Source organism: Phocoena phocoena, chromosome 6 (genome assembly GCF_963924675.1).
Source record: "Phocoena phocoena chromosome 6, mPhoPho1.1, whole genome shotgun sequence".
Classification (NCBI taxonomy): Eukaryota; Metazoa; Chordata; class Mammalia; order Artiodactyla; family Phocoenidae; genus Phocoena; species Phocoena phocoena.
This window is the reverse complement of record NC_089224.1, coordinates 31,483,402-31,496,938: the sequence shown is the minus strand read 5'-3', so window position 1 is coordinate 31,496,938 and position 13,537 is coordinate 31,483,402. Positions and strand designations below refer to the sequence as shown.

General features: G+C 41.4%; 1 protein-coding gene across 1 annotated transcript in view; it reads right to left on the bottom strand.

The window, feature by feature from the left end:
- Positions 1-1,969: 1,969 nt before the first annotated feature.
- Positions 1,970-13,537, bottom strand: part of GOLM1 (golgi membrane protein 1) — a 41,121-nt gene continuing 29,553 nt past the window's right edge. The window contains exons 6-9 of the mRNA XM_065879558.1: positions 9,909-10,068; positions 8,968-9,237; positions 7,271-7,384; positions 1,970-2,060 (exon numbers count right to left, since the gene is read on the bottom strand). Of these exons, the coding sequence (XP_065735630.1) occupies positions 1,984-2,060; positions 7,271-7,384; positions 8,968-9,237; positions 9,909-10,068 (621 nt within the window). The 3' untranslated portion in view covers positions 1,970-1,983. The remainder of the gene's footprint in view (positions 2,061-7,270; positions 7,385-8,967; positions 9,238-9,908; positions 10,069-13,537) is intronic.

Genomic DNA, 13,537 nt, shown 5'->3' with positions numbered 1-13,537 from the left:
TTAATTTTGGGTGAACCCAAAAGACCAAGGTTGGGGGTCTGATATCTATTTGATGCTTATTACACAGGTTTTGTTTGTTTTTTAAATAACCATGACACCTCTAGATTATTCCTTGGAAGAGGTGTCTGTGATCCCAAGGGAAGTCAACAGTAATAAAGCATGACTGCTTGAAGAAATAGCTAAAGTACACACCTCCTGAACAAATGGCCTTTTGGTGCCTCTGTATAGGAGATGAAATCATGATTTTTTTAAATTTACAATGACATCTCATTCCACGAAAGGTTGAATTTATAAGGCAAACCACCATGCTTAATCCACAGTTTACAAGCTGATTCCTTAGGGATCCAACAGGGGATGAAGGGAAAACTGAAAGCAGTTTTAAAAGTTGAACTAACAGTATTTTATTTCTCAGCAACTCTAGGCACACTGATTAAACATGAGATGAATAAAGGCTAAGAGAGAATATCAACCGTAAGACTAAGACACAGAGGGAGGCTTGACAAGGACTTAGATCTATAAAGCTACTTTCATACCCTTATTCAGTTGCCTTTTCTGGGTAGAAAGTTGAATCTCAGTGATTAGGTAGGAGAATATCACACAGCATTCGAGTTGGACATCTTAACCTGAATGCAAACCAGGACCTGCCCTCGGTGACTGCCAGTGGCACCCGGAGTCCACAGCTGGCCGGGACGCAGGCACTCCAGCTCACGGGCTGCTGGCCTGGAGAAGCTTCAGAACTCCTCCGGGCACCAGTTTCTTCTCTGTAAACAAGGGAGTTATTTATGTCCAATGACCTGAGGCCCCTGCATCTCAAATCCCATGACTCAAAATGTATTTTAATAAGCATCACCACCCACCTACCCTTTAGAGAGCCTCACTAAAGGTCATTAGTGTGACTTTGCCAGTCATTCACAAGCCCGGCAAGAGCCTATTTACCTTAAAATGTTAAGAACCAACTCGAGTCAAACCTGACGTCACTATTAATGTAAATTAGGATTAGTCGTTTTCAGATTAACTTTTGATTTTTAAATCAGTTTTGTGATAGTCCTTTACCACATGCTAAACGTAAACTGACACAAACAACTACTGCATTTCTCTTGACTTTCTAATCTGTAATGATGTATGTATATCCTTCAACATTAACTTTCTCTTCTTTTCTTCTAGTAGCGAAGTAGGCGGTTCTCCCCACAGTACTGTGCTGCCCCCACTGTTCTGCCGCAGGCAGCCAGGGTCAGCTCTGCTTTGGCCCCTGCTGTGTCAAAAGTCTAAGGGCTTGTTACACAAGATTTTGCTTTGCCCACACATATTAAGCAAAGCAAGTATACATCACAAGTATTCAAATTACAAGTCACTTAAAAGCATTTTGTACATTAATGACAAGGGTTATTATACAAGTAATCTTTTAAAAAATTATCGCACAGAACACCTTTGTGTTTAGACTTGTTTAACACCGTTGCTAGTGATGTTTGTGTTAACACTCAGCGCCCTAGGCCACTGATTGTCAGAACCAGAGGTGGGTACAAGAAGACAAACCAAAAATCATTCAGTGCCCACCGAGGAGAAATAACAGGGGCTGGTACCCATCACTCAGCACAGCATGTGGAGAAGAGAATGACTCCAGAGGGGACCGAGGACAAGGAGCTCTGCAAGTGCGGTGGGCCTCCTTCACGTCAGAAGTTACTTCCACAGTAGAACTACTGCTGCCGTACTTGAAGGAGAACCTGTGTTCTATTGCTGGTGTTGATCTTCTCATGAAATACCTATTAGCCAACAAATTTCGACAATTTTGACATCTCAATACAGACACTTCAAAAGTGTCTCAAAGACAGTCTCATGTTCCTACACAGTAAATACAAACTAAAGCTCCACAATAATCATCTTTAGATATTTTACTTAGTACATTTCACAGTATCCAATCCCTCATGAATATTTTGTAGTGATCTCTGTTCAATTCTGACACAAAGTGTGTGATTCCAGTTTGGTTCAGAGTGTGTGATTCCTCTTTTCTCGCTGTTCTAGTGAATTTATTGTGCCTCCTTTCTGATTTTCAGCGTTAAGAACTAAAAAAGGAAAACAACAACATAATGTTCTAGTATTAAACATTTTGAGAAACCCAGCCCAGGCAGGTCCCATTGGACATAAATGTCTAGAAGCTGTGTCATAAAGAGGACTGTATCTCCCACAGTAACATTACAATTTGGAATTGCACTGCTAATCAAGGACAAGATAGCTAAACCATCTAAAAACTCCGTAATTGTGTGAAAGAGTGAAATAACATCCTGTCAAATGGACAATATAAAACGTACTCTCATGGAACTTTTGACGTGATCGTGAACCTTGTGGGTTGCCTGAATCTCTGTTCCTGCACCTCTAGCCCCAAGCACACTGCCTCCTAAAAGCCATTCGCAACTTAGGTCAGCTTTCGTGACGCCAAAGCTCTCATTACAGAGCTGATGTCTAGACATGGCTTCCAGCCTCCTTACTCTATCCTTTGATGCACAAAGGACGTAAAAAGACACATCACAAATAAAACCTAAAAGCAAGATCTTCATTTACAACTACTGCACGTTAAATGGTTGACAATTTTATTAAATAAACGACTGCCTTAAGTTCTCTAATAAAGTTGGAGCTAATGCCTCTTTCTTCTAATTCTCCCTGGAGCAAGCAGGGTCTTAAACTATCTTGATGACATAATTTTAAAATGATTTCAACTTAAAATTCTTAAAAGAGCTGACAGAACATTCAGCTTCTTTCCTTTGCCGAACTCCTCAATTCGTTTAAAGTCTTAGCAGGTACAAGGTCAACCTGGGTCCTTACAAGGACACCTGGGTATAAGGGATGAATGATCCCAGGGCTTCACTGCAAAGTCACACGTATAACTTGTATCTGTTTAAAATCCTGACTCCTAATGTGTTCATCTTTTGCATTAAAAAAAAAAAAATTAGCAGGGGACACGGGTTCGTGCCCCGGTCCGGGAAGATCCCACATGCCGCGGAGCGGCTGGGCCCATGAGCCATGGCCGCTGAGCCTGCGCGTCCAGAGCCTGTGCTCCACAACGGGACAGGCCACAACAGTGAGAGACCCGCGTACCGCAAAAAAAAAAAAAAAAAAATTAGTCTATGAAAATAATTTAAAAATCAACTTAAGACTTCCAGTTTTAGAAACCCCAAACAACCAACTGTAGTGAGTGACATGCTGGATAAAATATGAAAGATATTTTTTAAGGATGCATTGTTAAACAGCTTTCTACCAAACAACTGGCCAGAACACTTCAAAAATTATCAATGATATAAATGATAAAGACAGAAGGTTCCAGGTTAAAAGACACTAAGTACAATGCTAAATGCAGTGTATGATCCTGGCTTAGATCTTGGACCAGAAAAGGGATATTAGTTGGACAATTCAAGAAATTTGAATAATGTCTATAGATACAGCATTATATCAGTATTAATTTCTTCATTTTGATAATTGTACTGTGGTTACATAAGATGTTAACATTTGGGGGACCTGGATGGAGGATATATGGAAACTCTTACTAGTTTTTTTTTTTTTTAACTCCAAATTATTTCAAAATGAAAAGTGAAAAGTTTTTTTAATTAAACATTAAAATGCATTGCCTATGAATGACACTAAAAGGAGGAATCTGAGGCCAAAACTGAAGTGGAAGTATCAACTCCTGAAGGTAATAAGCATCAAGGCCAGCTTTTTCCCTGAGGACTTCTGAAGCCTGTAGACTCTGGGCTTCTCCCTTTGCAGCTTCAAAAGGTGCAGGAGGACAGGCCCTAAAGACAAGGGCTCCCCTCAAGGTGGGGAGTCAAGAAGGCGATGCCTATATAAAGCTGAAACCCCAAAGGTTCACATCCTTGGCTTAAAGGTAATAGGAAATAAACTTGCAATGAAAGGGGGACAGCAAGAAAGCCTAGTGTGTGGGGTGCGGGATTCTTAACTGCATGAGATGATTGTACAGGTATATACTTAGAACTCACGTTTTTCCACGTGGTCCAAAAACAACCCTCAAGACAACAATCTACTTTATTGAAAGGGTTGTGAGTTTGTAGTACCCTCCTTGAGACTGGCAGAGGCAAACGACCTTCTCTAATCCAACTGTGACTCAGTCCTCAAAGACCTCCCCCAGATAAAGTTCCAAGGAAAGCAGTAGCTCACAGTTAAGAAGCACAAAACACAACAAGGAAACAAGGGATCGAGGAGAGCCTGCAGAAACAAAATAGAAACACCCACAAAGTTTTCAGATACTGCAATTGGAAAATATGAAACAACCCTGACAGAGAAATAAAAGATGTTTGAAAACATGAGCAAGGAATAAGGGCCCATAAAGAATGGCCAAGTAGAAAGTTTAGAAATGAAAAAGAACAGATAAGGCATAGCTGAAGGAAAAATTTTTGAACTGGAAGGTATTCTGACGAAATAATTCTCAACACAGATCAGAAAGGCAGAAATGCAAAATATGAAAAAGAGGGTAAGAGACACAAATACACTGAGAAGATCTAATATACTTCTAATCTGAATTCAAAAAGGAATCAAAAATGAAAGAAGGATTATTCAAAAAGATGTTGGCTGGGATTTTCCAGAGGAACTCAACTTGCCACACATGTTTTTTTAAAAAGCTGTTAAGAGTAATGTGGTACACTGCAAATCAAGAGACAAACCAATGGAACAAAGAGAAAATCCAAAAATTAGGACCAAGTACATATAAAAATTTAGTGTTTGATGACGGTAGCACCTCAAATCACTAACTTTGAAACGGTGAATTAAGATGGTGTTGGGCCAATTGGAAACAGCTTTGGAAAACGAAAATTGGACCCACACCTTGTGCCATTCACCTGAATACATCTGAAACGATTCAAATGAATCAAGAGATCTAAATGTAAAATATGAAAGCAGGGGAGGATTCTGGAAAGATGGTAGAAACAGTGGTGTAGTTTTTGAATCTCTCAGAGTCCCTACATAAAGCAACTAAATTTAAAAACGCAAAAACTGGAGAACATTTAGGAAAAAACTAGATGACAAGGAGTCCTGCAGACCCCCCAAATACAAACGGTTAAAAACAAACCATGGGCAGCGACCCATAGGATAGGGGCAGCGAAAGAAAACAGAGGGAAGCAATGGAGCATCAGATGGACCTGAGAACGACAGAAGCCCTAAGAGCCAACAGGTTTACACCAGAAAGTACCTGGGCCAGTGGGAGAACTGCAGCTGGAAGTGGCAGTGTTTCTGCTACTCCCACAGCAAGTGACCACAGAGTGTCCATGGTAAAGACAAAGGAGCTGGTAGAGGCTCCCTCTGAAACTGGCTCCTTTCTGGGTCCTTCCTAGGTAGAGCCCCTCATAGAGAAAAAGCACTGTGTGGAGAGAAGCAGTGGCTGAGCAGGACAGGGACAAAAGAACCAAAAGGTTCCGACGAAAGTGGGGAAGACCCCACTGGCCAAAGAAGGTGGGACAATGTGAACTTCAAAAAGGATAATAAGTGCAACTGAGTGAAACCTGTCAGAAAGGTTTAAATCCTCAAGTTTATATTTTTTAAACGGTCACCTTCAGAAGATGAGAGGAAATAATTCCTTACTGTGAAAATTGGTAAATTTCACAGTAAATTACCAATGCTTAGGAGAAGCATTTATCCTGCCTATGCCATATGAACAATACCACTGACATCTATTTATAAAATATTCCAATTAACAAATGAAATAGGAACAGTTGAATTAAAATACCACCTAGATATCAGCCGGTGATCTGCAGGAAATAGGGAGGAAAGAAGAATACACCACACCGAACCATGAATACACAACACTATCCAGATTGTGGGAAATTCCAGGTCAAACAGCTATGGCTCTTTAACAGACTGTAAACAAAAAAAGAGAAAGGAATGGAGGGGGAACCTGGAGACTCAGAGACTTAAAGACATATCAAATTTATGAAAACAGGCAAGACTAAACTATGGTGTCCAGGGATGCCCACTTGAGTGATAAACCCATAAAGAAATTCAAGAAAATGCCGAATGGAAAGGTCAGGATAGGCCTTTCTAGTACAGGGAGAGAAGGTGCCGGGACAGGACAAGCAACAGAGGAGCCTCAGGAGGACCCCCCAAGTTCTATTTCTTGACCAGGGAGGCAGGGGGCAGTTACAATGTGTTTACCTTCTAAAAACTCACAATCTGTTTTATTTCACAATGGAACCAAAAGAAAAATCTGACAGCATACTGAACAAAAACATGGGTGAATTCCTTTCAAGTCTAGATGACTCAATATCTAGAGGCAGTAAAAGAAAAGACAAAAATTTTTGAAACTTTCACATGGCAAAAAACCATAAGCAAAACCAAGACACACTGCCAGGCAGTATTTGCAACTTAAGTCACCGATAAAGGCCAACCTCCCCAGCATATAAAGAGCTCTTAGAAACAAAGAAACACCAAGCGTCTGATGGAAAAACGAATTTCGAAAAAGAAAACCTTGAGTCCACAGTGATACTAAAACAAGGGGGGAAGACAGAGAGTCAAGTGTGTGTGTGTGTGTATGCACGCACACTCACGTGTACACGTCAGGGGTGAGGGGGTCCTTAAAGAACGGCAGTTAATAAATGTGAGGAGTTATTATTTAGACAACGGTTTTCTATGGATGGTAAAGCCACACTATTTCAAAGCATCCCCCTCTAGACAGTGTATTACACAGGGAATATGGACCTTTGCAACGGAGAGACCTGGTGGGCACTACCTTAACCAAGGATCAACCTGCCATTCCGTGCCTCCTGGTGGGAAGCCAGAGGAACACAACTGCACCTATAACATGTTCAACCTGAATCCAGTCACAAGAGGCAGACAGATCTGGAATCTGATCATCCTGCTGGCCTGGACTCCTCAAAAATTCAGAATAACAACACAAAGTGCTACTATAAACAACTGCCTGGAAGCTCTGCGCGTGCATCAGGGCTTTTCAGCTGGTGCTGTGGAGTAACGAAGCAGTGAACTATCATTTTGTTGGGAAGTCCCTAAATGTCACTGAAGACAAATCCTCACTGATTCCTGAGGGCCTGAGCCCCACATCATATATGCAGACTTTCTGACAGGTCTTCGTCGTGGCCTTTTCAACCCTTCACCTCCCTCCACTGCCCCTACACTCAAAGGCTTCTGAAGAAAACAAAGTCTTCTAATGATGGATTCTTTACACTCTTATTGTTGGGATTCGGTGTACAGTCACTGCACAAGTGAAGGACCACAAAGCAGAAATGAATGAAATGACCCCACTACCACCATTAATTACCATTTCCGTTTCTGTCATTCCCCGCAAGGGCTGCCTGCTTGTCTGTTTCAGATTCTGCCTCGTTTTCATCCATGTTGTAGTCATCCTCTGCTCCCAGTTTTTGCCGGTTTCTCCCTATAAAATTAGCAGAGCCATAAAACGTAAGCTACATCATTTTCTCTCTCGATGCCATAGGAACACCAGAGCCCAGGTACTGGGGTTGTCCCAATCCTGGTTTAACAATCAGATCTTTTGGCTTCCTCTCAGGAAATGACAGGGACGCATGTGCTTGCTTCCAGGGCGAATACCGTGCAGGAGTTCTCTACTTTTGTATGCCCCACTCCGATTCTGAATCTGTACAAAATACGGCCCTAAATAAAGGGCTATATTCCAGGCTGGAAACGGGGTAACTAGCTCACCAAACCAAAAATCCCAGTTTTTTAAAGAGACAATCAACTCAAGGTTAAAGGAAGGCACCACTGTTTTCGGAAACTACGGGTTGCTGGTTAATGGCAGCCATCTCCTTAGAAGGGTTCACTGCCCCGAGAGAAGGAAATGGAGTGGCTACTGTGAGCCAAAGGATAAAATTTTCACAGAATTAGATTATTTATCACTGCATTCATCCCTGGAGAGAAGAGCAACCAGCAAAGAAGATCGGGACAGAATGCATTCAAGAAACATACTCATAGGGTTTAATGTAAACATTTTATATCTATATATAGGTAGGTAAATAAAATCTTTTGTTAAAAAAAGTGTGCCTGGAAAAGGCAGCTCTAGTTCTATTTCCCTGCACTCACTGCCTGAAGTGGAAACAAAGCCCAGGCTTGCGTGCCCTGTAGCTTTATTCTACTGATCAGACCATTACCGCTGACCTAGGACGAGGTGTGACACACAGCCCCAGCAGTATCTCAGGCCTACTGGTAGCGGTTACACTTGATGACCAGCTACTGAATGGTCTGAAATTTGAGCACCAATCTGATCAGCCACCAGAGTTTCCCTTTTTCTTTTTTCCCCCCAATTCTTAAACTGAAAACTTATGAGAACACACTCGTCAGAAGCTTCAGTGAAAATTAAGATTTAAATGGAATCAGGGTAACTTCTGCAAATAAGTACATTCCCCAACTTCTGTCACTCGATCAGGCTCAGAACACAGGTGTCTTCTGTCTAAGCACTCCTGGCTTAGCTAGGATTGAAATTTTCCCCATCTTTCAGGGACCAAAATACATCCCAGAATACTCTGCTAATCTCAGTTTCCCACACTTTTCTTTAAGAAAGAGAAAAGTCAACCAAACCAGAAAGGTGGGATTCCCACGTCACTTTTCTGCAAGGCTCAAACGTGCATGAAACTCCGTCTAGCCAATCCTTCTGTCCCTCCTTCCTCCATCTGCTCGCCAGGCACTGCTGGTGATGCCGCATGAGGAAGTGCAGCAACAAAGGTGAGGCGCGGGGTCCACCTGGCAGGAGACCTATGTGTGCTCGATGCTCAGCTCCCATCCCAAGGTCTGCCACCTGGAAAGCCCCCTAGGCTCCCTATGAATATTATTTCTAAAAGTTCCAAGTGCTGGGAGTGACGGCTCTTCTGTCCTGCCTCCTGCTGGACAGTGCAGACAAAACGAACCACCAAACGGTGACCTGCTGTTTGGGAATCTTCATGGCTGCCCATCCCGCATCAGGAAGGAGGCTGAGGACGCGGGTGCCGGGTGGACAATCTCACCCACCTTCCTCGTCGGCATCCCGCTCCTCGTCTTGCCCGTCGGGGATGACGAGCTGGTCCCGCTCAGGGCTCTCCATCTCCTGATTCTCCTGGCTTGCCAACAGGGCAGCTGGCACCTGTGGGGTTTGGCCCAGTTCTCCGGGTTCTCCACGGCCTTTTCCGCCCACACGTCTGTCTTCTTCCGCATTCTGCTCTCGCCCCGGCTCCTTCGACAGCCCCAGGCCGTCCCTCTGAAGCTCCTCCTTGCTGACGACCTGAATCTCCTTGGTTCCCTCTGTGCACAGAACATAGTTAGCTGTGACCTCACTAGCAATTAATTAAGACAAAACCAGAAACCCTCGTACCACTCAATTCCCAGAGCCTTCCCAAGGACTGTGGACCGATGGGGCAGGTGGATCATTTCTTTTGTGGCCTCAGCAGACTCCAGGCCTCTCTATGCCCGCAGCTCATCTTCAGAACCACCAGGAAGAGGAAATGGCTTAGAAAAAAAATTCAGACTAAGTGATCTGGCTCACAGAGACACCCTGCAAGTGGAGGAGGCTGCACTGCTGAGGTTACCCGATCGTCCTATTTAAGACGAGTGCTTGGGAGCCAACGACAGCTGCCTAGGACTCAGCCACGTCCCCTTAATCCCACAGTCCCACCACTGTCCTGAATAAAGGCTCTGCCTGGACCTTCCTTTACAGAGCTGCCAAAGAACTAGGCACTTAGTTTACAATGTGAGACATCAGTAAGGCAGAGAAAAAGCCCGTGGCCCCAAGTCCAGGTGCCAGAGAGACACTCACCTGCCACCTGCAGCCCCGTTACCGAGTCCCCACCAGCCACCAGCAGCACACCCTGCCCTGTGTATTTGTGTGGACTGGAGGGCATGACCCGCTGCTATACTTTCTATTGGCACGGGACCCTGAAGAGGGCTTAAACGTGTCATTGCCAAGCTTCACTTACCTTTCTCGCCTTGTTTCTTCAAATCCAAAGCCGCCTCAGAACTGGGGACTGGTGTCTGGGGCTCGCTGTTGCTGGGCATGTTCCCTCTTGCTTGTGGCACCTCTGCCTGGGGCAGGCCTGCTTCCTGCGGCCTGGGCTGGGGCTCACTGGGGGCTTGGAGCTGAAACAGGAGCACAGGCAGCCAGGGGCTCCATGACCATAAACCTTCAACAACGCTGAGCAATGCAATGGACCCACTACATCCTTCTGATGAATACGAACATGGAAACCCTGAGAAATGCCATACTCTACCCCGGTCATGCCCTACCACCTGGCATAAAGCAGAAGATCTGAGGCTGGATCCACATCTCCCAGAAAAATCTTTTAATAAGGTATTAACAAGTAAGCAGAAGATCAATAAGGAAAGAGAGGGCTTGAACAACGTGACAAACCACCTGAACAGTCACCTGCAGAGCACCCAACCCAACTAGAGCAAAATACATTCTTCTCCAGGACAGACAGATGCTAGGCCACAAAACAAACCTCAACAGGTTTTAAGTGTTGAAATCATACAATGTATGGTCTCCAGTCACAATGGAATGAAATTATAAATCAATGACAGGAATGAAATTTTTTGAGAAATTCACAAATATGTGGAAATTAGATAACATACTCCTAAATAACCAATGGGCCAAAGAAATCACAAGGAAAATTAGAAAATACCTTAGAGAAAAATGAAAAACACAACACATCAAACTTCTGGAAGGCAGTTAAAGCAGTACTAAGAGGGACATTTACAGGCCTATCTCAAGGAATAAGATATATCTCAAATTAATAACCTAATCTCTCACCTTAAGACACTTGAAAAAGGAGAGCAAACTAAACCTAAAGCAAGGTAGCACATAATAAAGGTTAGATCAGGAATTAATGACATATGGAAACGAAAATAAAGAAAATCAATGAAACCAAAAGTTAGTTCTTTGAAAGATGAAAAAAATTGGCAATGCTTTAGCTAGATGAACTGAGAATTTAAAAAACTCAAATTACTAAAATCAAAAATGAAAGAGGATAACACTACCAACCTTACACAAATAAAAAAGTTTTGTTATAAGGAAATACTAAGAACAATTGTTTGCCAACAAGTTTGATAACTTAGCTGAAACAGACAAGTTCCTAGGAAGACACACACTACCAAAACTGATTCAAGAAGTAGAAAATCTGAGCAGACTTATAACACAAGAGACTGAAGTAGTAATTTAAAAATCGCCGCCTCCCCAAAAACCCAGTTCCAGATGGCTTCACTGGTGAATTCTACCAAACATTTAATTCTAAATCTTCACAAACTCTTCCAAAAAACAGAAGAGGAAAGAATACTTCCCAACTCATTCTATGAGCCCAGTAATTACCCTCATACCAAAGCCAGAGAAAGACATTACAAGAAAACTATAGACCTAATATGAATATAGACCCCCAAATCATCAACAAAGTTCTAGCAAATCAAATCAAGCAACATACAAAAGGATTATACACCACGGCCAAGTAGGATTTCTCCCAGCAATGCAAGGTTAGTTTAACATCTAAAAATCAATTAATGTTAATACCATGTCAATAGCATAAAGGACAAAAACACATGATCATCTCAATGCAGAAAAAACACTGGCAAAATCCAACAGCTCTTGATAAAAACACTCAACAAATTAAGAATAGAGGGGAACTACCTCAACTTGATAATGTGCATCTATGAAAAATATATAGGCATACCTTGAAGACATCGCAGGTTTGGTTCCAGACCACTGCAATAAAGTGAATATCGCAATAAAGCGAGTAACGCCAGTTTTTTGGTTTCCCAGTGCCTATAAAAGTTATGTTTACACTATACTGTAGTCTATTAAGTATGCAATAACATTATGTCCAAAAAATGTACTACCTTAATTAAAAAATACTTTTGCTTAAAAAAGGCCAAAACAGTTACAATAGTAACATCAAAGACCCCTGATCACAGATTACCGTAACAAATGTAATAGTGAAAAAGGTTGAAATATTGTGAGAATTACCAAAATGTGACACAGAGACATGAAGTGAGCAAACTGGAAAACATGGAGCCAATATTATTTGCTCAACACCAGGTTACCATAATCCTTCAATTTGTAAAAAACACAAGTATCTGTGAAGCACAATAAAACGAGGTATGCCTGCACAGCTAACATCAGACTTAATGGTGAAAGACTTAATGCTTTCCCTCTGTGATCAAGGACAAGACGAAGATGTCTATCCTCACCACTTCTATTTAACATTACACTGGAGGTTCTAGCCAGGGATATTAAGCAATAAGAAGAAATAAAAGGCATCCAGATCGGAAAGGAAGATGTAAAACTATTTTTAGATGACATAATCTTAATACAGAAAATCCTAAGGAATCAAAAAAAATACTATTCAAACTAATAAGTTCAGCAAGGTTGAAAGATACAAGATCAATATAAAAAATGAATTGTATTTCTACACACTAGCAATAAGCAGTTCGAAAATGAAATTAAGAAAACAATTCCATTTATAATAGCATCAAAAAATACTTAGAAATAAATTGTACAAAAGAAGTGCAAGACTTCTGAAAATTACAAAATATTATTCAAAAAGACTTTTAAAGGACTTAAGTGGAAAGACATCCCACATTCACACAACAGAAGACTGGATGTTGTTAAGATGGCAACGTTTCCCAAACTGACGTACAGACAATGTAATCTCTGTCAAAATCCCACCTGGCTTTGTTGAGGACATTGACAAGCGGATCCAAAAATTCATATAGAAAGTCAACTAGTGCAGAATAGCCAAAACAATCTTGAAAAAGAAGAACAAAGTTGGAGCAGTTAAAGCTGCTGATTTCAAAGCTTACTACAAAGATACAGTAATCAAGACTGTGTAGTATGGACATAAGGACAGAAAAAGAGATCAATAGAACAGAACCGAGAGTCTAAAAATAAACCCTCATATTTACAGTAAACTGATTTTTGGACAAGGATGCCAAGGCAACTCAGTGGGAAAAAGAATAGGTTTTTTTTTCAACAAATGGTGTTGAGACAACTGGATATCCACAGGCAAAATAATAAAGTTGGACCATTAGCTCACACCATATACAAAAATTAAATTAACTCAAAATGAATCACAGGACTAAATGTAAGAACTAAATACTAATCAGTATAAAAGTCTCAGAAGAAAATACAGGAATAAATCTTCAGGATGCTGGATTAGGCAAAGCGGTTTTAGACATGATACCAACAGAACAAGCAACGAAAGAAAAAATAAACTAGACATAATGAAAATTAAAAACTTTTTTGTGCTTCAATGAACACTATCAAGAAAGTGAAAAGACAACTCAAAGAATGGGAAAAAATATGTGCAAATCATATATCCAATATCTCTATATGAATATATAAAGAACTCTTACAACTAAATAATAAAAATAACTCAATTTCAAAATGGACAAAGGATACAGACAGACATTTCTCCAAAGAGGATATACCAACAGCCAATACAGCATATGAAAAGATGCTCAAAATCATCAGTTATTAGGGAAATGCAAATCAAAACCACAATGAGATACTACTGCACACCTACTAGGATGATTATGGTGAAAAAGATAATAACAAGAGGTA